This window comes from Bactrocera oleae, chromosome 3 (assembly GCF_042242935.1).
Source record: "Bactrocera oleae isolate idBacOlea1 chromosome 3, idBacOlea1, whole genome shotgun sequence".
In the NCBI taxonomy this organism is placed as follows: Eukaryota; Metazoa; Arthropoda; class Insecta; order Diptera; family Tephritidae; genus Bactrocera; species Bactrocera oleae.
In genome coordinates, this window is record NC_091537.1 from 87,075,224 (window position 1) to 87,101,238 (window position 26,015).

The window sequence follows — 26,015 nt, forward strand, 5'->3', positions numbered from 1 at the left end:
CATATAGGTATGATTGGTTTTTTTGAAGAGAAAAGTATGTGTGCAAAATTTCAGATCGATATTTCAAAGTCTGAGGGACTAACTTGCTTATATACAGACAGACATGGCTAAATCGACTCAGCTCATCACGCTGATCATTTATATATGTACATATGTATACCTATATTTTGCAGGGTCTCTGATGTTTCCATCTAAGTGTTACCAACTTCATGGTAAAATATACCCTATTCTGGTTATAAAAATAATAAAATCGTTGACACATTTCAACATAGGATTTTAACGATAACACAACGCCGGTATGATAAGAAACATCTACATAAATACGTGGTCGCATCAACTATGTGTATGTAATAAATTTGCACCATACATGTCCATTCTACCGTTCTTGAGATTACTGTCTGTCATCAATGAATCTACATACTTACACACATATGCATATACATATGTTGCTAAGATTCATACGGCTTCATTAACTCAAACGCGATCAGTCTAAAGATTAGAAAACGTAGCAGTATTTCAGAAGTTGTGTGAATATTATTAAGTAGGACAGCAGTTTGTGTAACAAGTAAAAATGTATGCAGCAAATGTTGGTGGTGATGCTAACGAAATTGATTTGAATAAGGAATATTCACCCACAAAGAATTCAAAGCGTTTTTTAGAAGTCGCAGAGCCTGATAAAGCAGTAATCGAGCATTTTTTAATGGTCACAACGAAACGTAAGCTTACTACTAAATAGATACTGTATACATATGTACAGTTAAAATTCTTTTTTTTAGAAACTGAAGCGGCACGAGAAAAATATAAAGTTCGACACGATGTTTCTTATGGAAAGAACTTTAAATACAGTGTAAATACTTTGGATAACCAAATGGTAGACATATACTATAAGGATGAGGAAAATGGTATGACATGAATTTGTATAAATTATATTCACCTTACTTTTAATATATATATATATGTATGTATATAGGCACACCTATTTTCGTTTATATACATGGTGGCTACTGGCAAGAATTGGATAGAAGTACATCTGGTTCATTCGTAGAACCGTTAGTTGAACAAGGCTTTCGTGTAATTGCAGTTGATTACAATTTATGCCCCTCCGTGTCACTTGCCACACTTAATGAACAAATAAAAGATTTGTTTGAATGGTTGTATGCATATGCAAGAGACACTGAAGCAAGGTACATATATAAAACTCAAAATATTTAATAGGATACATTAGGCCACATATTTGTACTAATTATTTGTACTACAATTTTTCAGTAAAATCTCAATAAGTGGTCATTCAGCAGGTGCCTACATGCTGACGCTATTGTTCAATAATAGCTTACTAAAATTACCATTTGCTGACAATACGATGTCGTTTTTCTTGATCAGTGGCATTTTTGATTTACGTGAATGTTGGAATTTACCAAGCGTTAATCCCGCAAACATATTGAATTTAGATTTAGTTGGTGCCGAAGAACTCTCACCAATATGTCGGAAATTGGATGCAAAATTCATCGAGTTTGCGAAAGAAATAAAAATACGTATTCACGTATTAGTGGCGGAAAATGATAGTGTAACTTTTAAAGAACAGTCTCTAGCATTTGCAAAGAAATTGACAGATGCTGGTTTAGAAATCGAATTTAAAATATTTGAGAGATATGATCATTTTGATATAATAGAAAATGTGCCTGTTAAAGGATCTGAGATAAATACTTACTTATTAAAAAATTTAGTGTAGTAAATAAATAAGATCAAAGTGTAAAAGCAAAGTCCAGAATAAAAATTAAATCAATTTAACAGTTAGTGCACACAACATTTAAAGTAAAAATAAATGCAACTTGAAGAAATTTAACTATTAAAATGTTTATCAAAATTTGTCTTTAATATTCCACAAGATTTAAAATTTTATCCAACGCTCGAACGCCATAGCTTTCAAACGGTCTGCAATTGACTCAAAGTATCATCGTCATATTGTTTGCAGTTTTCAAACTTTTTTGATGGTCTTCCACGTCCTTCATTTCTCACATCAAAATCATTATCTCTGAACCGTTGAAGCCTTATTTTGCATGTTGCTTCTGATAGAGCATGATCACCATATGCTTCAACAAGCATTCGATGCCACTCTGCAGCACTTTTCTTCAAATGCTTCTATGCTTTCCGCAAATCAGCACAATCCTATACAAAATTTGACATTTTCAATACAATGAAAAAATATGACGTTTGTCAATGACTGTAAGCAGAGAACGTATAACATATATCTATAATATAATATACGTTCTCTATCATGTATGTATAATATACGTACACTGCTTACAGACCTTATCTATAATATACGTGCTCTGCCTACAGGCATTTACAATGCGCAAACGACTGTGCATATAATTTATACATATTCTATTTATTTGGTATCAAAGTGCATAAGTATCTCCATACTAATATTTGTATTATTACCTAAATATTTAATTAATATAGGTTTCATAAATAATATGTTTATATATTTATTTGCTTTGGAAAAGTTTTGATAACATTTTAAAAGACCAAAGATATACGTTCTCTGATATAAGGTTTTGCACATACCGCAGAAAAAAATTAATTACACCCTGTATTAAAATATGCCATGATTGTGAATAGCGGATTTAATTTGACACTGCATTGACATTGTTTTTGTTACACGTCATTTGTGGACAGTTCCAAATTATATTGAACACTGAAAAAGAATAAAATTTAACTAATATTCATAACAATTATTATCAGAATGAGTAAAGCAGTGCAGAACGAAGAAGACACCAATTCTACATTATTTTACGCACGCAATGAGTACTATATTGGAAATTTCATGGGCTCTATTAACTTTGTGCTTCCCGAACAAGGTACTGCCACCACGGATCTACTCTCGTATATGTATCTCTCATACTTGGCTATTGATTCTGGTCGCCTAATTGCAACCGATATAAAGGAGAATAACAACACTGCTTTGCTAGCATTACGTTATGTGAATGAAGCCTTCGAACAGCCTGCAAAAATTGAAAGTATACTTGAAAAGCTAACTGATAAAGTTGCTAGCGAAGAGGACGAAACTAATATTTGGCATATCGCCACCGCAATTGTCTATTGTTATGATGGACAATTTGAAAATGCCTTAAAAATTTTACATGGATCAACAAACCTCGAATCGATGGCTTTATCTGTACAATGTTTATTGAGATTGAATCGTATAGATTTGGCAAAGCAATTAGTTGCTAAAATGCAAGAAATTTCGGATGATGCAACCTTAACACAGTTGGCTCAAGCGTGGATTGCACTAAGCCTTGGCACTGAACAAATGCAAGATGCATTTCATATTTTTCAGGAATTTTGTGAAAAACACAATCCTACACCATTGCTTTTAAATGGTCAGGCAGTCGTCCATTTGGGTTTGGAACGGTATGAAGAAGCGGAAGCTGTTTTACGTGATGCTTTAACTAAAAAGCACAATGATTACGATACACTAATCAACATGATGGTACTGGCCCACTTGACTGGAAAGTCGTATGAAACGATTGCTCGCTATTGGGAACAATTGAAACAATTTCATCCGAAAAGTGAATTTGTTGCCGATTTAGAAAAAAAGTCAACGGAATTTGATAAGCTTTGTTTACAGTATTCACTGAGTGGAGACGAAGCTGTGCAAGCGTAGAATTATTAAACTTAAACTAAACTATTACTCTAATCGTACTTGTATACATTTCAAATAAAAAATAAAATAATAATCACTTTGAATGAATTCACAATTTTTTTTGTTGATTTGAGGTATATTCTAAGTTTGCTTGATAAATTTACATATTTTATGGATTGAAGTATAAAATATAGGTATATATAATATCCAATGCTAATAGCTGAAAATATAGAATAGAAACGTGTATGTTAGTAATGAAAGATGAAATTAAAAATGCAATCTATGTACATACTTTTGCTTGAATCCATATTTTTTTCGTTCATAGAACAAATCAGTTTTGGAGCTTCCAAGGTTTACAATTTTCGGACAACCATCACGCTAAAAATATCAATATTATATAGCAGGTTAAATGTCACGTATGAACACTTACGTCTTTTTCCTGTATTGTACACTCTTTACAATAGTAAGCATCGGAAACACCTGGTCCGCCACATATAACACAACGCCCCTGATAAGATCCATAATTGCATTCATCGCATATACGTACTAATGTGCATGGTCGAACATAAGAATCGCAAATTACACATTTGCCATCACATTTTTCACACAATCGGCCAATAGCTACATATTTAAATAAATATTACAAAACTTAAAATTTCTAAAAAATTTAAAACTTACCAACTCCAGGCTGTTTACGACAAAAAATTAAATCTGGATGATGTTTAGCCATTTATTTAATTTTAATGTTAAACTCAATTATTTGTTTACTTACACCGGTTGGAATTGAGTAGATAGTACAATAGTTGCACGCTGCTACTTACTTACTAGTGAAACAATTGTGAATGGAACACAATAGAAAGTGAAGTTCATCTATTACATTCTCCTCAGGTATCAGCAGAGAACGTATATTATATATATTATATAGACATTCGTTCTCTGGTATCAGTTGTATTTTTATAAACAAATTGATTTTATAATGAATAATTAACAGTGGAAGCGATAACTTTCTTTCAGATCTAACCAAAAAGTTATTCCAAATAAGTCAGTTGTAACAACAACGATTACTCATCTACATATACGTAAATATATCCACATTAAAATTTTTCCTGTCGAACAGGCATTTATTTAAATTCATTCACTACTTAAGCCATATACATAACTATTGATCAGTAAGTAAGCAAGTAAGTATTTATTTTAAATAGGAAAATATTTAATTATATAATGTGTTTGAATAAAACGATTTGAAATCCCCTCATACAAGTGTCAAATCTATAATTTGTTTTTGTTTCCGCCTATAGTATCACATTTTGAAATTTTACAACAAAAATTATAATACTTTTGTGATTAAAAATTAATAAAGCAATATTTTTGTTTTTGCTTTAAATAATCGTATAGTAAAATTATAGGTAGTAACGCAGATTATTTATTTTATATTGTGCACTTACAATGTTCAAATATTGCAAAAGTTTGTAAGCGGCTCACACACACTTCATCATTCCAGATGCTACTTTCGATCAATACTTCACACTCGTGATAACTAAATCGTTGAAATTAAGTAATTTTCCTTTTTTCGCGTTATAAACAACGGTTCATATAATATTTTCTTTAATCATATTTAGAGGAATTAGCACCCAGTATAGAACGAATTGAACTGGTTGGTGAGCCACTGTCAGTGACTGTCTCCAAACCATTACCGCCCTTATAAGGCCGTGATAAACAATTGTTAATAAATGAACATACGCAATGGATGTACTGTGACGGATATTTTGTGTAAATTTTTACATGTTCGGCATCTTCAAAACATGCAGCTGATACATCCACTCCACGCTCTTGTCGGATTTTAATGAATTTTTCAATGTCCTACATTTAAGAAATATGAATAAATATATTATTATTTTCCCATAATGGCAATCCTTGCGAAATAAGTACCTGATAAGGAATCACCACGTCTCCCTTCGAATACACGAACAATTGTGGAAATTGTGTAGCCTCATTTTTCAAATCGCTAAAGGGATTTGTTTGTACCGGTTCAGATTTGAAAAACAAACTTTTAAAAGCGGCAAACGTTTCCTAGCAAACATTATATTTTATAAATCATTAGCGTAATATTTGCAGTTATTTAAACTAGAAAAATACCGCGCTCGCTGTTTTGAGCATACTCACCTCAACAAACCACATAATGCTTAAAGTCAGAGTTATAATTAGTGCTGTTACAGAATGGCATTTTTTCCTCTCTTTTCCATAAATTGCTGTCACAGCACGATATAAACCCAAAACACGACGCTCACCAGGTGCAGAATCTAAAATCATGCCACGTATTTGTATGGGCGTCTTATGTTTACGCATTGCTAACGATATGTGTTGATACAGGTAAGCGCCGCCATTCGAAAAAATATGCACAATCACCGGATGTGAATCGAAATTCATATCATACATTAGTTTCAGTATTTTTTCACCAATAGGAATCATTGCAGTGCGTTTCCAAAAGAGCGTATCCACTGGAGCCGTATAACGAACGGTAATTAAACTGGAAGGAAATGGATTATGTTATTGGAATAAAACAAAATTCGAGGGAGATAAATCATAATTCTATTTACAAATTAAACAATTCGCACCAACAAAAAAAAATTTTTTAAATTATTATGGTGGTATGCACGTATAAGATAACCTTTAAAAAGTTATGAGTTACTACATTTGTATTTAATAATAGGCTCGAATTTCTAAGGGGCTCTCGGTGCTCTGCAATAATTTTTTGCACATATTTTTCTTCACCATTTCACTAAAATTGTTGTTATTATGAATTACTATCATTTCTTAACAATAATTGCATATAATATTATAGTTTACAATTATGCTCCTGCTGGCTTCTCAGCAGTCAATATCAATTAAAAACACATTTTTTTCGCATTAATGTTTCTTCTGTATGCTTTACCCGATCATTATCAAGTTATTATATAGGTACTTGAGTTTATGTGACCTCAACCAAAAGTACACATATGGTAAAAAGAAGCTAATTTTTGCTCAAAATCAACAAAATTTTTATATATAATATCAATAAATTGATGGATATTTAAAATTCTAAGTATGTAATATAGGGAATCTCCTGATTTCTAGATAAACGTTTTCGAATTTTGAAATAATCACTTACCCGCGGTCTTCATATATCTTCGAATATTTCATTAGGTAACGATCCTGGCAACCGGCCCAACCGAGCAACATGACAATAGGAACATTTGAATCATTGTATACAAATACAAAGTCCGAATCGCCTGCATCCATTGCATCGCTGCGGTAATTTGGTGTGGGAAATTTTATGAAATATTCCAAATTATCCTCATTCTGTATAGCGTCACTATATTGTTGTTGCTGTTGTTGCCGTTGCGCTACCTGCATAGAGCGGCTCGGTGAAGCATTGTCTTCACGTTGTGTTTGTTGTTGATTTTGAGAATTATATTGATTTGCGGTCATAATGCGTTTATTCGGTGCAGCAGAATCCAGACGTCGGATAGTAGATACACCTCCTTTTTGCTTGGCACCTTCAATGGGTGGTATTGTTGCGTTTGTTGAGGCAGCAGTGGCAGCGGCGGCAGCCGGCACACCATACGGATGATTAAAGGAATTCGGTGCGGCCATTCTTGATTCTTGAATAGATGAATTTCTAATAGCTTTTAAATTTACTATAATTCGGTTGATCAATTGCTTTGGAATTTTCTTTTTGGCAACAGAGCGCAAGTTTTCGCCCTTTATTTTTCAGTTTCAATATATATCTCGCGATAGGTACTGAAAAGGGCATACAAAAAGTTTGGGATTTAAAAGTTTTATTTTTGACATAAAAACATTTATGTGTGTATGTATTCTTATTTTATGTAAAATGCATAAATAAAACTAGTTTGCACTATATTGATAGAAATATTTTTAAATACCTACGCTTTAGTTATGTCTTCATTTAGTTTTTTTATGTAAAAATAGATTTACCCTATTTGAACTTATAGCTTTAGGACGATTTAAATATTTCTATTCAAAATTAGTAACTTTGAAATGTAATAATATTGTTTAAACGTATTGTTTTTTATCGATTTTAATTAAATACGCCCGTTTTGAAGTTGGGGTTACGTTTTTATTTACGTTTATAGCAAAACGTGTATCGTTTTTCTTTTTGTAAATCAATTATTAGGCAATCATTCGCATTCCAGGTAATTTCGATTTTCCGCAGCGTTGTTGCAATTTCGTATAGCCTACTTTTAGGCCACAGCACACACAGATTTGCAGTTGCTAAGCTTATATTTGCCGTTAGTTCCGTATCCTTGGACGTTTTATTTTTATTTTATTAAAATTTCTTTTAAATATGCTCGCATAAGCTTAACCTTACACTTTCGCCGCAAATATTAAATATGCACCAAATGTCTGCATAAATTTGGTCGTCCTGCAAGTGTGTGTGAATATTCTTGACCTTCTTACTGTCAAACTTCTTCACCTCTTTCAACACCCAGCTCCCATTAGAAAGCCGACAATTATTTTTTTTTATTAATGCTCACTAGACAATGTTTATACGTACGCATATAATCTGACATTATTGAAAAATCTACATAAATATATACTTTGATTTAGATTTGGCATAAGTATGTGTGTTTGAATAAGACTTTCTAAAACCGCTACTAAATAATCAAATTATTAACTTGCTTACGTGGTTTTGGACAAAATTCCTGTCACCATTATCACCAAGGTAGCAGTGTAACTGTGAATCAGAAATGTGTTGACTGTGTCGAAACCTAACCATATTGAAATAAAACAATTAGACCAACAACAACTTCAATCATGTTTTCCGAATTCGTCATATGGGAGCATATGTAAATAGCGAAACATAAATCATTGCACATGCGCCAAAAATAGAAATTCATTGAAGTTTCCATGACATTCGTGAAACTTATTGAGCAAAAAATAAGATTTAATTGGCGTATATACACAGACATACGCCTTTAGTTCTTGTGATAACAAACATAGTAGTATATATTAACATTCCACAAGAAAACAATATTAAATTGTTGTGATTGATTATACTTTCTAAAGCATCTACTAACAAACGTAGACTTCTGCAATAACGCTTTTCCATGATATTTATTATAATAAAAGCCTCTGAGAATTTTAACGAAAGTCAATATACTTTTATCTTTAGAAATCATTTTATATACATACTAATTTATTACTTTAGATACCTTTTAAAGTGTAAATCCACATATGACACCATGCATAAGCGCCTATGTCAACGTAATTACATTTACCATTTAATATTAAATGCAGTGTTCATTTTTTCCACTGCGTGATAGCTGGTGTGTAATAACATTTTCGCTTTGTCAGTGTGTGCTCCATCGAAGAACTTATTGTAAATTTGCTTTGTATCTTCATTTTCTGGTCTTGATTTCGGCAACTGTTTGTAAAGTTCTTCTAACTGTTGATTCAATTCATGTATGGGAACGCCAGTGGATGGTCGCACTTGGGCACCACCATTAATACAACCTTAAAATAAATGGGAATAATTTAATATAAGCATATTAAAAAAATAAAACATACCAGAAGGACAAGCCATGACCTCAACGAAATCGTATGCCGCTTTTCCTCGTTTAAGTTTTTGTACCAAATTTTGTATGTTGCGGAAACCATTAGCAATGGCAAATTTAAGTACTACCTGACCATCATGTTCTAAAGTAATTTCACGAAAATCTGGGTTTCTGACATTAAAAAACAATTATATATATACATATATACTAATTTCAGACAATAATTTAATAATGAACCTCAAATTTTTATACTCCAGTACTTCCACATTCTCATCATAGAGTTCTTTAGCAGCGTATTTAAAGATGTGATCTGCATATCCCCCTGAAGTGGAAAATTCGTGCGCCCATACTGACGCCTCTGGCCTACCAGAGTGCCATGGCCAGTCAATTTCCGATGGAGCATATGTATGCAACGGCGTATCAGCACTGATAAGCATTTGCTCAATTTCAACTTAAAAAAATTAAAAATGTTATTATGAATATGTATGGTATATATCTTTAAAACATTGCAAAATTTTAAATTGAAATTTCATTCAATAGCAGTAAGTTTCATAGTACAAGGGTAAATTTACATAGTAAACCCACACACTTACTTGAAGTTATAACGCAATCCACATCACGCGAGTTATTTGCATCACTGTAGAAGTCCTCGCGTGAAGCTTCCAACTTTTTGTCATAACATGGCATTACCGTTACATGATATATTCGCTCTGCCGGATAATCTAATTTTCTTGCTAACCATTGTTTTACCAACACACCCATTATTTGCTGTGGTGAACGTGTGGTAGCAATATAAGGCAAAATTAAATTACCATGCGTTTTCTCTGCATAACAAACCCAACCCGGGCAAGAAGATGAAAGCATTGGCAGAGGTGTTGCGGCAGCTTCGTCAGCACTTTTAGAATCACGAAAGCGCTCAACGAATTCATTACGACACTCAAGCAATGCTAGATCATCAGCAATTTTTGTATTCAGCACATAATCCGCACCAAGCGAACGAAAATAACCACTTAAGTGTTTGGCAGCCTCCTCTGGCTTTAGGTTGTAACGTTGAGCTAAGCTAATCACAGGCTGTGGTGAAATTGTTACAACAATTGTACGCACTCCTTCGCTGGCACTTTGACTTTTTAATGTTGTATTTTCCCGGAGCACTCTTAATAGTTCCTCTTGACTTTGTTGGGTAATAAGTACACCTTCGGCTGATGTGATACAGCCAGAGCAAGCGAGACAATCCTGCAGTGTTATTTCTACTTTTTGTAGTTTTTGCTTGCCAGCCTGTAGTATACAAAGTATTTAGATAAACGAAATTAAAAAGTCTTATGTATGTATACCTCAGTTTCTTCATAATAACCATCGCCCTGTATGGTAATTTTAGCACCAGTTTTCGACTTGCTCTTTTCTATGGGAACCGGCTTGATGCATTCCTGTTATTTGTTATTATAGTCATGATTTTTGTTTTTTTTTTTAAATAAAGAAATCTTAATTAAATATTCTTGCCTGTGAAGGAGTAATGAAATCGTCCAGATCAGTTAATTGTAGTGCTCCACTGAAGCGCGACATTTTTCCACTTTGTTTATCAGTAGAATAGTCGCAAAGGTGCAGCAAATGAGATAGTTCTTATCGCCAGCTGTTTTCCATATGAGACACAGAGTAGCCAGAGTTGTTATTGTACACGTACTTTTTATAAAAATTAGAAAAAAATTAAGCAATTAATTTTAATAATTAAAAAAATTAAACCTCTAAAATCGTTATTCTTATCTATATTTTCGTTTACATATTATCTCTTATTATAATTTCGTTTACATATTTTTTATATGCTATACAAACTATTACAGTTGTACAAGCACTGGACAAACTATTTACACTTACACCAGAGAACATAGATGAATTTACGTCCTCTGATTAGATAGTGACTTGAAAACACTCTAAACTGCCATAAAGATGACGACAGGTTCTTTGAGGCAGAGAAACAATGGAAATAAGCAAAAGTATCAGAATGTTAACGCTACCACCAACGGTGGGACTACAAAACTTCAGAGTAAACTGTAAGTTTTTATTTAATTCAGTATTATTTTAATATAGTTATTGATTTTTCATTTTGAACAACATTAGAGCAACCATTAGTGCCGAATTACAGCATGCGACTCAGGCTTCCACACATCGTTTATGGACTCGGGCCGTGATAGCAGCTTCTGTGATGATTGTTGTTTATTTTTATTCTCAACAACATAGCAGTAAAGAAACAAAATTTGCCTTAATAAAGGAGAAACTGCCATTACGGATACAGAAGTTTGAATGTTCAAAAAGCTACAAAGCGGAGATACGTCGATATCCGAACTGCGTACCAAAGAAGTGTGGACGCTTTGTCAGTGATCAGCTAGTAGAGGAGGATGAAGTAGATACGCTCTTAAATCTGGCGCGTACCATATTGTCTATGGCGGGCTCATCTGGAGGCGCTTCCATTTTAAACTTACACACTGGGGCCCTTTCATATAAGGAACAATTTGTAAATGCATACCGCGTGCCAAAAGTAGTAGCCGAGTTACGAGAGCACCATTTAACGGTATATAATGTAAGTATATGTTATAACTTTTGATATGACATAACATATTAATATTTTTAGACCGTCAAAAACAAAATTAAAAAAGCTATAGCTGAGCAATTTGGAATACCTGCCGAAAGTCTTTATCTAACCGATCCCACATTTTTTTCACGACTGACAAACGCAACCGCCAGAACAATGAATGATGAATATTGGCATGAACATATAGATAAGGCAAGTTAATAAGCTAAAAGGGTATTAAAAATAAGAAAGTGCCAAGAGATTTCTTTTTTTTTTGCAGGATACTTATGAATCCTTTCACTATACATCTTTGCTTTATTTAAACACATATGAAAAAGATTACAAAGGAGGTCGTTTCATTTTCATTGATGGGAGCAATGAAAATCTAACCAAGACAGCCATTGAACCGAAAAAAGCTAGAGTTAGCGCATTTACTTCGGGTGCTGAAAATTTACATCACGTTGAACAAGTTGCCGAAGGAGAGAGGTACTTCCTGGTATTTTGGTCTTATAATCACTTTTTAAATAATTTGTATTTTATTTTTGTATATATGTACTAGATATGCCATTACGATTTCATTTACTTGTGATCCTGATCAGGCGATATCCGACCTCCACATTAAGAAACCCAATTTATAAAATTAAAGTAGTAAACAAATTAAGACTAGAAAATGAAAATGTAGGCAATGTTACAAATTACACATACATATTAATTAGTTAAATGCACTGAAAACAAGAGTGTGCAAGAACTTATGTATACCATCCTAAAAATGATATAGTTTTGAATTTAAATGAATCCCAAGAATTAAAAGTTTAATGATTGTTATTATTTAATATGTTATAGAATTTTACAAATAAACCCTAATAATATTATCTAATAGATACTTAATCAATTTAATGTAATTGAAAACTTTTGAATTTGTCGAAATTATAGAAACCAGCGCGTACTTGACGTCCACCAAAGAAACGCCCATTCAAATCAACTACCGCTGTTAAACCAGAGAATTTATATTTGAGGTGTATGTTTTGTAATAAAGAATTTACTTAATACAATATTATGATTACCTTTAATGGCGCTTTCGATTCGTTTAAATTCGACGAATATTTTCACTGCTTCTTCTGGTGTCGTGCCAAATGCCTCGTGTATTATAACATTTGCTACTTCGCCATATTTAGTATTGCATTCGTCTTTAACTTCAGGTTCCAAATCTTCATCAACATCTCCTGGACCGACCATATTCTGCAAATAAAGAGAAAAATTAAAACTATTTTGTTAAGATATTGTATAGAAATTACCCGTAATAAAACCACTTTGCTGGGCTCTTTCATGATTTCTGTAATGCTAGGTTCAGACGCTGGAACTTCAGCCACGGCTTGTGCTAATGTTAGGGAGGGCGTGCTTGGGGCTGGTGTTGCTGGTGGTGCCATGCTTGCAGGTGGACTGTTAGGTGCTGGTGGTGGTGGCAAAAACACATCCTTTTCATGTATTATGCGACCGCCACGCTTTGAAGTTTTTTCCACCTGCAAGGCCATGGACATACCCTGCTCCTGTTTGCCCAGTCCCTGACCATCTTTAAAGCCGTATTTTGCCATAATTTTTGCAGCAACAGAGCTTGCGGAGTAGGGTATGGTTACATTTGAAGAGCCATCACCATTTTCGTTGTTTATAGAAATTTCCTGCAGCGACGGTGGGGGCGCAATTGCAGCACCTCCTTTACTCGACACGGATCCTTGAGGTGATGGACTATAATTCTCTTCTTCCGTTTGACGTTGACCAAAACCAGAAAACTTAACTGGCGGTGATGAATCTCGTGTATTATTTCGGCCACGACCACGTTTTCGTTCACTACCTCGTCCACTGCCTGCACCACCACCGCCTTTATGATCTTTCTCTTTATTTTGATTTTTGTCCTTTAATTTTTCATACTCATTCGGCCACGCCGGGTCATATTCATCTACAAAATCCCAGCAATCATCTGATTTTACATTTTCAATTACTGGCTCTAAAGGTTTGGCTGTAATAACTGGTTTAGGCGTCATTAGAGGTGTTTCAATTTTTGTGTTGTTCAATTGGTTTGCTTCTGCTTCTGCTGCGACTTTCTTTGCTCGCAAGTTGACCACTGGTGTCATCAGCTACTTGACATTATTACATTTGTTCAAAAATGCAAAAAAATATATATTAAAAATGGACACTATATAAATATGCAAAGTTTACCGGTTTCTTGGGTGGCTCTTTTGGTCCTTGTGCCTTCTTAATGGCAAGTTGTGTTTGCAACATTTTGATACCCGATGACCAGCCGTCAATTTGGCTGGCTCGCGGTTTGGTGTCAATATCATCGTACAAGTCCATTATTATTAACTTTATTAATAAATTACATATGAGACAATATCTGATAAGTTAACTCATGAAAATCTACCTCCTATAGACTAAAGTTGACATTTCTGTTTATAGCGTAAATGCATAAATTCGGTAACCCGTTCAGAGCATAGTTGCATTTAAAAAAAATTAAAACGGTCAATTTATGTTTTTATTTTACCATTTATACTTTATATTGTTAGTGTTATTAGAAATAAAATTGCATATTGTGTACTGCATGAAATTATGATATTTAATATTCGTTATACAAAGAATTTTATTTGGATTTTTCCACAAGTGTAAGTTTACTTTTGAAAATGATCCACTATTGAAATAACTGTTTATACGTGTCGTTGTCATGTTATTATGCAATGCAAATGAAATCATAATAAGGTAAGCATACACATTTTGGCATTTGTTTCCGAGAGATGAACTATCAAAATATTTCATAAAATATCTAATATTAATCGATGCAGCCCTGTGTACGAAAAAAGGCGAGAAATCGCCATCTTGGAAATTAGACAAAAAGGACTGGAAGAAGAAGAAAAATCGAAACAATTGACAGCGCCAGCGAGCAGAAAATCGCGACAAAAATTTAGTTATTTCTTACAATTAGCTAAAATTCCGTCACCAAAAACATTTCCAAGCAGACAAAATCGAATTGGCAAACGCGCTAACTGAAAATTGTGTAAAAACAGCTTAAAACTGGAGCAACAGAAAAAGCGAAAAAAAGTTGAAGAAGCAGCTCTTAAAAGAAGAAAAGAAAAAATTGCGAAGGCGACGAGTAGGAAAAAGTTTCGTTTTCCCTTTTGCGTTGCTCTTGCCGTTGCGTTTTCCGCCAGCCGAAAAGAAATTATAATTTGCAAGTGTTTGGAAATAAACGCATTGCAAACAATATTAAGTTAGCCCACAACGTGCTTATTTTTTATCCCTAGTATAGTGTGAAACACTTTTATTAACGGTACTGGATTTTCACTTGTGTTATTGGAACGCCAATCGAAAGAAGGGAAGAACGACGGTATTCACTCGTTTCATATACATCTACCAATCAATCTGTCAAAGCCTCCATCCCTTTTAAAGCATCGTACGTTAAGTGCAACATTCGTTCATACATTCATAATTATTAATCTTCTTATGGGTACGATTAGAAAACTGCATTAATTGCAGTATTACCGTTGTGGGATCGCTGTGATAGCATCGCAAATAATATCATCATACTCAACATCTTATGCGGTCAATTTCATTCCAAAAGCTGCAGCGAATACAACATTAACTGTGGCTAAGAGGTTACAACAAAATCGGCTTAGGCAGTTGTTAATCACATGCGACTTATTCAAAGATAATCATTTAAAAGGAAACAATCATAATATACTTCACCTTACTGTGTGTTTCAACTGTGAAGTTTATCCGTCGCTTAACATAATTTGGGTTCTATTGGACTATGTCTGAGCATTTGCATCGTCGAATACAAACACACACATAGCCATGGCTGCGACGAGAAAGTTGCAAGGTGAGCAATCATCACTATCAGTTGGGAGGTATTAACATGTAAATATGAGTATCAGCTGATTTTCTTAGCATCTCTAATATGAAAAATTCTTTAAAATGTTACAGTATTTTTAGGATACATAGATATGAAAGCTAGGTGATAATTAAAACTGATTTTTGTTTAAAACTCGTATATGTTTTGAGTATTTAATAGTGTTAAATAATAGGCTCTGTACAAAAAGTTAAAGAGTATTTTCTCGTATATTAAATTATAAGTTGATAATTGATTGATTCCTTAATCCGCAAAAAAAAAAAAAATTTGTGCTGATTTGTTCTAACAGTTTGCTGCAAGTAACACATTTCTTTGATTGCTTTATGATAAATGAATGCTTTATTGACAAATAAATATACCTGAATATAAAGGCATATTTAAGTATAATTTTTTTACATCAAAAATGAAACATATATCAATATTATCTAATACTCTGAAAAATATCCAAATAGGGAATAACTGTAGCCTTTTGTGCCCTCGCGCAGCCATAGAATACCATATATAATCTACAAGAGAAGCTTAATTAAGACTCAAATACTGGTCAGGTGTTAAAAATATATTTCATGTGTCAGATAATTTTTTGGAATCATAGCCATTGCAGTTAGAAAGTTTAAATCTACTCTTGTATAGGCTGAACGCCGGTGAGAACTACATTGTCATTAATAGCAATTAATTTATGTTTATTTGATTAATATAAGAATTAATAATTGTGATTTTAACATCGTCTTCATAAGTTGATTACTATACACATATTTACATACATACATATGCATAAGTATATATACATTATTATCAAAAGTAAGTTTGATGAAGTTCTTTTGGTAGATCATATTTATTTTGTTTATATTTTGAGGGTTCGTTTGTTATATTGACACATTTTTGTTTGCTGTCATTTCTTATGATTTATTTTTGCTGGTTTTATAATCAGTTTGCTGGATGCAGTGAAAACAATAATTATCTCTATTTCTTGTATATAGTAATATTAGATATTGAGAAACAAAAGTTTGTATTACTTCCATAGAAAGTGTGTGTTTTTATCGTCTTTTACATTGTTGGAAAAATTGGGTCATTGCAATGACTGTGCCATGACATTAATATTACATATGTTGGTATACACACACACACAACCACATACATATATTCATTGCATTTATCCACGCGTAGCGTTGAATGAATACTTAGTGCATGCGCACGGATTGAATTGTGATATATTCGCTTTAAATATTCCAAAGGATTTTTCCTATCATCAGAATATCTAATAATAATTGCCTAATTATTAAAAATTAGATTATGTGTATGTGTTTTACTTATGTACAAAGTTTCAATGAATATCTATTCATTAATCAGCACTTGTAGTATATGCAGCAATCAATGCTACATTTCTGAGCAAGTAATTACTCCACTGCGAGCCGATGGACAACTCAAAATAAAGAAACACGTATTCACTGCAAAGTTGACAACAGTGTTGATACAATTTGACCACCCACTCGCCGCCCAACCGACCCCACTGGGCATATAAACAAACGAGTAGTTAACTACCCGTCTCACGTGCGCACTCGTACATTTTTATTTCTGCTCGTTCAACCCTTGACTCTGGAAGCATATGTACGTGACCAGTGGGCAATGTAAAGCGCTACACTACCACAATACTATACGCACTGTAGATAACATGCTCCTTATAGAATGTTTTGATTAAATTTTTTATACAATAAGTTTTGTTTGTTTTAATGCGCTGGGTCATATTTACATATAAATACATGTATAGATATGGCATATTATTTAAATTATTACATTTTTTTCAGGTGAAATAGACAGATGTCTGAAAAAAGTTGCGGAAGGGGTGGAAACATTCGAGGATATATGGAAAAAAGTGCATAATGCTACAAACAGTAATCAGAAGGTATGGCCGCTTGTAATTTGTTTGCACTTATAAAACAGTTTTATGCATAGGTTAATACTTAATTTTGTAGTGGTTCAGTATTTTTAAATTTGTAGACTTATCAATTGTCTTAGTTCGTCAGCTAAAAATAAATGGAATTTTGCCGAATTAAACTCTGTGTTGTGGTTTTTCGATAAAAATATGACATTCTTGTAATAAGTTGTTTTGTAGCTGAAAAAAATATTCCTGATATTAATTTAATAAACAAAAACCCGTTTACGTAATAGTCATTACAAGTATATTATTTATTTTAAGGAAAAGTATGAAGCAGATCTTAAAAAAGAAATCAAGAAGTTACAAAGGCTTCGAGATCAAATTAAATCATGGATTGCTTCGGGGGAGATTAAAGATAAAAGCCAGCTGCTGGAGAATAGGCGTCTCATTGAAACGGTAAGAACGGTTTCACCTATCTATGCTTATAACCAAGGTTGCGAATTCTCCAACTAAAAATTGATTTTAAAATTTTAATTCGATCTTGGGATTAAAAATAAAATTCCAAAATTAGAAATTATTTTCAAATTAAAAGCTTTAATGAATAGGTATAAAAAATTAAATACTTACATATTTTTAACTGAAACACTATAAATATAAGCAATTAAATATATATAAGACAAAAAGAGCAAAACTATAATGATATTTTATTAAAAATAAGCTTTGCTTTTCAAAAGATAACCAAATTGGTAGAACACGAATAACGCAAAATCTAAAAAGTGTCAATTCTACAAAAAATTCTTTTTTTAATTTTAATTATAAGCTTGGGGTACAAAAATTTTTAATTTTTAATCCGATTTTTGAAATTAGGTTTCTTTTTAACTGAATTAAAAATTTAATTCTAATTTTTGACTCCAGTATTTTGTATTAAAAATTTGAAAATTATTTTTAATTAAGATTTTTGGGATACAAAATAAAAAACCAATTTAAATGTTAGTTCAATTATTTTTGCAATGCATTATTTGCAACCCTGCTTATATTGAAATCTTTAATAATATAAACATTTAATAATTTTTTAACCTTGACATTAGCAAATGGAGCGTTTCAAAATTGTAGAACGTGAAACGAAAACGAAAGCTTATTCGAAAGAAGGACTGGGCGCTGCACAAAAAACAGATCCAGCTCAACGTAAAAAAGATGAGGCGCGCAACTGGTTAACATCGTCTATTAGTTCATTGCAATTGCAAATAGACCAATATGAAAGTGAGATTGAATCGTTATTGGCGGCAAAGAAGAAACGCCTCGACCGCGACAAACAAGATCGAATGGATGAGTTTCGCGCCAAGTTGGATCGTAATAAATTCCATGTTATGAAACTGGAAACCGTGTTAAGATTACTGGATAATGACGGTGTTGAAGCAGAACAAGTAAGTAAAAACTATTTGCAGCAAAAACAAATTCAATTGCTATTTTATGCCATATTCCATATTTCACAGGTAAACAAAATTAAGGATGATGTTGAATATTACATTGAATCCTCACAAGAGCCGAATTTCGAAGAGAATGAGTTTCTTTATGATGACATTATTGGCCTGGACGATGTGGAGTTATCTGGCACAGGTGAGTTGTGTGCATTGAGGATTTTTGTGTGAATGATTATACAGTTATATAAAAACCTAGTGTTAGGTATAATGAAATGTAGCGCCATGCAAAGCATGTTTTCGCACATACAAATGAGCTTAATCATTGTATGTGCATATGCATTAGGATTTATTATAGATAAATAAATTTTTTAATACATATTTACACTTTGAAAGTTTTTTGTGCAGACGTATACTTATACATATATATATGTTTCTGCCTTTATTTTCATATTTTACTCTGAATATCATCCACATCAACGGCTTAACATAATTATGTTCTCAATGTGATTAAAAACCACAATATCCACAAAAACAAAACTAAAAAAAAATATCCCGTAAAATGTGTTGAATGAAAATGATTTGATTTGTTGAACAACAACGTCCATCCATCGGCCATCTAACAACTCACAACAAACACACAAATTATGTTTTGGCAATACAACCGAATTTGTGCGACAATTTGTGTGCATTTTTATATTACTACAACATTATCTAACGAATAACTGTATGCCATATATTAAATATAATATATAAATAACAATTATCAAATACACACAAAAAAATTAATAAACAAACGAAATTGATATGATTTCGTTAAATTTGTTTAAAACGCTGTGGATCCTGTGCTACATCAACAACAAATTGTTGTCTGAATGATGTTGAATGAATGACGGATTTGTGGTGTTGATTGAATTTTCTACTAAAGGTGTTTCACTTGGTATTCCATCATCAGCCACTACCGACAGCAATAACAGCAACGAGACCAGCGGTTCGCCAAGCAGTATAACATCGGGTGGCAGTCCAGTGCAATCGCCAGCGCCAGGAACGGGTATACAACAGCAGCAGGTGCAACAACAGTCTGCGGCAACGGCGGCGGCGGCGACAACGGCGTTGACGTCTACAATTAATTCGACGGCAGCGGTGGCGACTACGGCGCAGCAACAACAGCAGCAAAGCAGTAATAACAGCAACAGCATGAATTATGCAGCAGAAGCGGCCGCGGCGGCGGCGGCAGCCACAACGTCGGCGACCAATAACACAGATGCGACAGCCAGCGATAAAAGGAACAAAAACGAGAGTAATTCTAGTAGCAAAACAAAAGTAAGTATACGCTGTCAAAATATACGCACAAATTTATACATTTTTATTAAAAAATCTGTATTTTTATTTTACGTTTTAGCAACCTGTTAAACCAACGGCAGTGCGTGCAGCTAATAACAGCGGTAAATCTTCTAGCGGTACAACATCAGAAAGTTTGTTTCACTTCAATAGTTGCAATATACAAGTAGTATGTATACAATTAATGAATTTCATTATATTTTTAGCGTCTTCAAATAAAGCAGTTAGTTCGACGCCCAATAAGAATCATAACCAACAACAACAGCAACAGCCTACGGCAGCGGCAATAGTCGCTGCAGCTATGGGTGGTCAAGCAGCGCCAACGTCTGTAACCAGCACAGCAAATAGCATAGTTGGGGGTGCGCCCACGTTGGCCGCCACCGTTGCCGCCATGGCTGCCGGCCATAGTCCTGCTTTGCAACAGCATGCGCCAGCGCCCAGTTTGAATGCGACAAATGCAACGGCGCCGGTTGGTGGTGGCGCGACAACGGTGGCAGCCACAGTGGTGGCTAACAATGGTAGTAGCAACAGTAATAACAACATTCAAGGCCAATCTGTGATTCAAGCGACGCCAACAATTGCATTTGCGGCCGTAGCGAAAAACAACACATGTAAGTGGAAAAATTTTATAAATTAAATTAAATATTTATAACCTAAACAGGGTATATTAAGTTTGCCACGAAAACTGTAACTCCCAGAAGTAAACGTGAGAGACCTTATAAAAAATATTTATAAATGGTCGGCATTACGAGCTTCCATACACACAATTTTAAAGTTTTTTTCTTGTTTTTATTTGACTTATCGTTTAATAAATATTATTTTAGCACATCTTGAGAACGGACCTGTGCATCCGGCGACATCATACGCGATGACGGCTCCCACGGTAGCAACCAATTCGCAGCATCAGCAACAACAACAATTATCCAATCTTCAAACGAATTCCTCACATTTACAAAACGGTTTGTGCATCGATACATATACACATATGAACATTTTTGAGTACTTAAATTGTGTTGTTTTTGTTGTTTAGCGCATAATAACACTTCCAATAACAACGCATCAAATAGTTTAGCGAACGCTGTGCAGCAAGGAAGCGCAGCCGTTGCCGCAGCCGCAGCCGCTGCCGGTGTAGTGGTGAATAATGTTGGCGGTAATAATTTGGTAAATTGCATTTCTCCAAACGGTATATCGCAAGTAATAGGAGCACAGCAGCAGCAGCAACAACAAGTTATTGGTGTAACTAATAATGGCTCCCGAGTTTCGCCGGGTTTGCTGTCGCCGAAGCATATGAATGGCATGCCTGTGTCCGCGCCCAACATTAACAACAATAATAACAACAACAATAACAATAATAATTCGATGGATGCGATTTCATTGAAGACAATAGCTCAGGAAGCTATTAATCGGTCGGTAATCGATACCAATTCATTGACGCAAGGACCCGGACAACAGATTGACAATAGGCAGCAGCAACAGCAACAACAACAGCAAGCGCCACAATCACAGCAGGTCTTACAGCATTTCTCAACCGATACAACTGCCAATCAACAACAACAGCAACAACAACAACAACAGCAGCAACAACAACAACAACAATCCGGCGGTTTAGCAGCAGCAGCAGTAGCCTTTGCAGCAGCAACAAATGGACCGGCAACAGCAGGTGCCGGCCCAGTCGGTAGTGCAGTTCAAAGTGGTTTAGGCGGTATGACGAATGCAGCGGTGGGTCAACCGGGCGCTGGTAATGGCGGTGTTAATGCACCAGTTGGTAGCAAGCCAATGCAACAGCAACAACAACAACAACAGCAACCCACAAATGAAGCGCATATAACGCCGCTACTTGGCGTAGCACCCCTGGGCACATTACCGCTACATAAAGATCATCAATTACAATTCAAAATGATGGAAGCCGCTTACTATCACCTCCCGACACCAGCCGACTCGGAGAGATTAAATATATATCTGCCGCGAACGCCAGTGCCGACACCACTGCATTATCCTCAGGTGCGTCTAAATATTGAATGTGTATATTGTTTTTCTTATTATTATATAAAAATATATTTATTACAATAGCAACAGCTTCCACTCTACGATACCGTTGAATTTTATCAACGACTCTCAACCGAAACGCTCTTCTTTGTTTTCTATTATATGGAAGGTTCGAAGGCGCAATATTTAGCAGCGAAAGCATTGAAAAAGCAAAGCTGGCGATTTCACACAAAGTACATGATGTGGTTCCAAAGGCATGAGGAACCAAAAATTATTAACGATGATTACGAGCAGGTGTGTTAATTTTATTTGTGTGTATATACATGTATCATCTGATCAAATTTGACCCAGACTGACAAAAACAGAAAACGTATTTTAATACAAATCGTTATTATCGCATTCAAAATGGCGTCCTGAGTTAATACAAGCATGTTAACGCTTAATTCAATTTTCCATATACTTGTTATAAGCCTCGGTTGCGATGGCTTTCAGTGCCTTCAGCGAATTTGGGTTTTTCGGAGCGCCATTCGCTAGTTTGTAGGATTGTGTTCGAAGTCATATTAATAAACCCACGTCTCGTCACCAGTAGTGCTGTATTTGATAAATGTGGGGTCCTAACTTTCTCTCTTTTGTGACCTCTACTCGACATTTTTAGGTCTTTTGGTACAAATATAGCATTTACACGCTTCATACCCAAAACATTAACCAAAATGTGTTGACTTGATCCAACACAAAGATTTTCAAGCGCTGTTTCTTTAACTTTTTCGATGTTAGCATCATTAAACGAACGTAGATAAACGACTCGCATGAGGCAAATTTTCAATGACTTCAGGATCTTCGCTGAATGTTTTGTGCCACTGAAATATTTGTGTTCGTGATAAATTAGACTCAGCCAAAACATTTTCCTACATTTTTAACGATTTCGTAGCCGTGATTCCGTTGGAAACATAAAATTCGTTGTTAATTTTTTTCACTAGTAAATATGGCCCGACAAATTTTTCGCGTCGTAAACACACAGCTGCCAAACACACAATAATTGACATATGGACTGGATCAAACTTCACACAAACATTAAAAATTCAATTTAATTTAATTTTCGGTTCGGTTGACACGCGCAGTTTAATTGAATCAGTTCGAGTCCAATTCGTTGAGCGTATTATTATTTGCAACAACATTTCGTGTTTGAAATACTGATATTTATTTATATGAAAATACTAATGCATAATTTTACTCATATCTCTAGGGTACGTACATCTATTTTGATTACGAGAAATGGAGTCAACGCAAAAAGGAGGGATTTACTTTTGAATACAAGTACTTAGAAGACAAGGAGTTGAATTGATCGCTGTATGTTGTGCAGCCAATGTATAAAAGAAACTTTTGTTATAGAAAACATATGAATAACTTCTAAGCTACATCAGCCAACAACAGCAACAAAAACATCAGTACCACCTCTTTTAACAGCTAACAACAACAGCGAAAAATTTATCAAACTACCAACTAGAACAAGAAGTACTGTATACGTTTACAAAATACCTGTAAATTTTTTCCCCTATGTTGTTCCTTTTTTTGAATTTGCTATGTTAATTTTTTTTACTGTTTATGAGTTAACACGAGAAAAGAAAGCTAAAGATATCAAATCTACAACATACAATCATACATCATATAAAAATAGTACATAAAAATCTACTGAAAATTCTAAAATGCAAAGAATTATGATTTGAGAATACTTAAATTGCTCTAGGTCGTCAGTAAAAAAAAAAAACGCAATTCAACATAGCAAACTACTACAACAAACATTAATTTGCGGCGAAAAATGTTACTTTAGTTAAAAATTCGCATTTAATACAACTATTTTAGCATTTGCCGGAAATTATTTTAAACACAAGTAGTTATAATTGTAGCAAAACTTTAAAAAGGAACATGAAAGGAAGCATCTGCCGCTGCCTCTGCTGCCAATAAATGCCACTACAGTTTCTGCAGCAGCTGCGCGACCGCAAACGTTGCAGATAACACATTTTAGTTCAAGAATCGAAAAAATGAGTCTCGGCAACTATTGTGCTGTCATCGCATTCATACCTCCTTACACAATTATACATAGTATATATATACAATTATTAAATGAGCTACCCATTAGCAAAAGTTGCTTCATTTCCCCTCCTTGCCCTCCCCTACTATCCCTTTACTCAAATTTATACAAACTTTATTTGGGCGCATTATATGTCGCCCAACTACGATTACCTAATTTCTCTAGGTCTACTTTTTAGTTTTTTCATTTTGTATTCATTCATTGAACATAAAACATACATTTTGCAATTAAACAAAAATGGAAAAACCCCCCCAACTATACATATATAATACTTTATAAAAGATGAAAATGTTTACAAAAGCAAACAACAAGAAAAAATTGAAAAAATGGTAAAAAAAAGAGGTGAAGTTAAAAGAATATGATAACAAAGAACTTTGAAGAACAAAAATCATCAAATGAAAAGTAAATACAAAACAAAACAACAAAAAAAGAAAATTTAAATCTTTTGAAAAGAGGATTTAAGCTAATTTTTAAAATAAAATTTAAAATATTATTACAAAAAAAAAAATGCAATGTCTTATTTAATATTTTTTGCTTTGGCTCATGTGACATCATTGTTACCTTATTTATTTAAACCTTTACATTTTCGGTTAAATCATAATGGTTTTAGCACTTTACTATTTGGTACTATAAGCCATTTGCGTAAATAATGGATTTTTAAATAAGGTGACGCTGCTGTGAAAAATATGTTCATCTCCATCATCTCCTGCATCTCCCATTGGAGCGTAGGGTCTCAAAAAAAAAAACAGATGGTTCTTCAAAAATATGAATTTTTTCAGAATTTTAAATAAGTTATCATTTAACAATTTTGTTATAGGAATTTCAAAATATTATTTGCAATTTTAGTAGTATAGAACAGCCCAGAGTTTTGGTTCGTGATCGATTAACTTGGTGTGTAACATATCGGCAATTAATATATATGCATAAAGTACGAACCCCATAGTACGATTTCGAAGATAAAACAGTTTTCTCTACGAATTTGAGAAGTTTCAACCGATCTCTGATATTTATTTCTGCCGATAAGAGATATATGGTACCATATTTGCAAAGCACGACAGTAACAGCAACACCAATTAAAAAATATTCAAGTAAGTTTTTAGGATTAGAGATTTTTAGTTTTAAATAAACACGCTACTTTTAGCGCACTTAAACCGTTAGTAATTCACACGCTATTACACTAATTTAAAAGTAATATTTTGATTTACTGCATCATTCATAAAGTAATTTAAGTTAATTTTTTTTATTAATTTATTATTTTTTATATGGAAACTTGAAGGTGGAATTTTTTTACTAATACAACAATTTACCTATTTTATAAAAAAAGAGAAAAAAAATACTGATACAAAGCAATGTTTTACAATTTGTTGACGATTTTCAAATGATGTGAAAATTCAGAAATGAAAATTTTAAGTTACAAAAATTATTTTTAGTTCTAAACAGGCAAATAATAATAGAAAAAAAGTTAACAATTGGAAGTTTTTATTTTTAATTTTTGCTTTGTTAAGGAAAAATTTTAATCCAGTAATATTTTTATACTTTGAACAACTTATACTCGTATTAAGCTAAAATATGTAGGCTTAGTCGATTTAACCATGTCCGTCTGTCTGTACATACATATACATATACGCGAATTAGTTTCTCAGTTTTTG

The 26,015-nt window shown here is 33.6% G+C and overlaps 8 protein-coding genes across 16 annotated transcripts; 4 read left to right on the forward strand and 4 right to left on the reverse strand.

Annotated features, from left to right (window-relative positions):
- The first annotated feature begins 237 nt into the window (after positions 1-237).
- Positions 238-1,864, forward strand: KFase (kynurenine formamidase). Its single transcript, XM_014231370.3, has 4 exons — positions 238-716; positions 777-902; positions 971-1,184; positions 1,267-1,864. Exons 1-4 carry the CDS (start codon positions 572-574, stop codon positions 1,727-1,729), a joined length of 948 nt encoding a protein of 315 aa, XP_014086845.3. The 5' UTR covers positions 238-571; the 3' UTR covers positions 1,730-1,864.
- A 773-nt stretch (positions 1,865-2,637) lies between these two features.
- epsilonCOP (coatomer subunit epsilon) lies at positions 2,638-3,754 on the forward strand. The gene has a single exon (XM_014230851.3). It carries the CDS (start codon positions 2,747-2,749, stop codon positions 3,665-3,667), a length of 921 nt encoding a protein of 306 aa, XP_014086326.1. The 5' UTR covers positions 2,638-2,746; the 3' UTR covers positions 3,668-3,754.
- Positions 3,745-4,483, reverse strand: Phf5a (PHD finger protein 5a). Its single transcript, XM_014230860.3, has 4 exons — positions 4,325-4,483; positions 4,077-4,267; positions 3,939-4,024; positions 3,745-3,866 (listed from the first exon to the last, which is right to left on the reverse strand). The coding sequence occupies exons 1-4, from the start codon at positions 4,374-4,376 to the stop codon at positions 3,860-3,862; spliced, it is 336 nt and encodes a 111-aa protein (XP_014086335.1). The 5' UTR covers positions 4,377-4,483; the 3' UTR covers positions 3,745-3,859.
- A 257-nt stretch (positions 4,484-4,740) lies between these two features.
- Positions 4,741-8,738, reverse strand: LOC106615187 (transmembrane protein 53). 5 transcript variants are annotated; one of them, XM_014231295.3, is made up of 5 exons: positions 8,331-8,738; positions 6,795-7,426; positions 5,810-6,173; positions 5,576-5,716; positions 4,741-5,506 (listed from the first exon to the last, which is right to left on the reverse strand). In XM_014231295.3, exons 2-5 carry the CDS (start codon positions 7,277-7,279, stop codon positions 5,252-5,254), a joined length of 1,245 nt encoding a protein of 414 aa, XP_014086770.3. In that variant the 5' UTR covers positions 7,280-7,426; positions 8,331-8,738; the 3' UTR covers positions 4,741-5,251. The 5 variants fall into 5 exon arrangements, with proteins under 5 accessions (XP_014086770.3, XP_069963230.1, XP_036215667.2 ...); XM_070107129.1 differs by lacking the exon at positions 8,331-8,738 and adding an exon at positions 7,772-8,124; XM_036359774.2 differs by lacking the exon at positions 8,331-8,738 and adding an exon at positions 7,622-8,124.
- Positions 8,739-8,786: 48 nt separating this feature from the next.
- On the reverse strand, positions 8,787-10,946 carry LOC106615962 (probable cytosolic Fe-S cluster assembly factor GJ13047). Its single transcript, XM_036359770.2, has 6 exons — positions 10,699-10,946; positions 10,533-10,625; positions 9,795-10,476; positions 9,439-9,652; positions 9,215-9,372; positions 8,787-9,160 (listed from the first exon to the last, which is right to left on the reverse strand). Exons 1-6 carry the CDS (start codon positions 10,759-10,761, stop codon positions 8,922-8,924), a joined length of 1,449 nt encoding a protein of 482 aa, XP_036215663.2. The 5' UTR covers positions 10,762-10,946; the 3' UTR covers positions 8,787-8,921.
- Positions 10,947-11,049: 103 nt separating this feature from the next.
- LOC106615980 (2-oxoglutarate and iron-dependent oxygenase domain-containing protein 3) lies at positions 11,050-12,816 on the forward strand. Its single transcript, XM_014232417.3, has 5 exons — positions 11,050-11,246; positions 11,314-11,773; positions 11,825-11,977; positions 12,045-12,250; positions 12,324-12,816. Exons 1-5 carry the CDS (start codon positions 11,143-11,145, stop codon positions 12,400-12,402), a joined length of 1,002 nt encoding a protein of 333 aa, XP_014087892.3. The 5' UTR covers positions 11,050-11,142; the 3' UTR covers positions 12,403-12,816.
- Positions 12,569-14,210, reverse strand: Spf45 (splicing factor 45). The gene is made up of 4 exons (XM_036359776.2): positions 13,979-14,210; positions 13,060-13,896; positions 12,829-13,003; positions 12,569-12,752 (listed from the first exon to the last, which is right to left on the reverse strand). The coding sequence occupies exons 1-4, from the start codon at positions 14,111-14,113 to the stop codon at positions 12,658-12,660; spliced, it is 1,242 nt and encodes a 413-aa protein (XP_036215669.2). The 5' UTR covers positions 14,114-14,210; the 3' UTR covers positions 12,569-12,657.
- Positions 14,211-14,632: 422 nt separating this feature from the next.
- Positions 14,633-24,647, forward strand: Not3 (CCR4-associated factor Not3). 5 transcript variants are annotated; one of them, XM_014232250.3, is made up of 13 exons: positions 14,634-15,203; positions 15,268-15,629; positions 17,462-17,559; positions 17,854-17,988; positions 18,621-18,956; positions 19,026-19,149; positions 19,879-20,273; positions 20,353-20,425; positions 20,498-20,902; positions 21,116-21,250; positions 21,322-22,292; positions 22,362-22,571; positions 23,521-24,647. In XM_014232250.3, exons 2-13 carry the CDS (start codon positions 15,605-15,607, stop codon positions 23,617-23,619), a joined length of 3,006 nt encoding a protein of 1,001 aa, XP_014087725.3. In that variant the 5' UTR covers positions 14,634-15,203; positions 15,268-15,604; the 3' UTR covers positions 23,620-24,647. The 5 variants fall into 5 exon arrangements, with proteins under 5 accessions (XP_014087741.3, XP_014087725.3, XP_014087717.3 ...); XM_014232266.3 differs by having other exon boundaries at positions 14,633-15,629; positions 22,368-22,571; XM_014232242.3 differs by having other exon boundaries at positions 14,634-15,629.
- Positions 24,648-26,015: the final 1,368 nt, after the last annotated feature.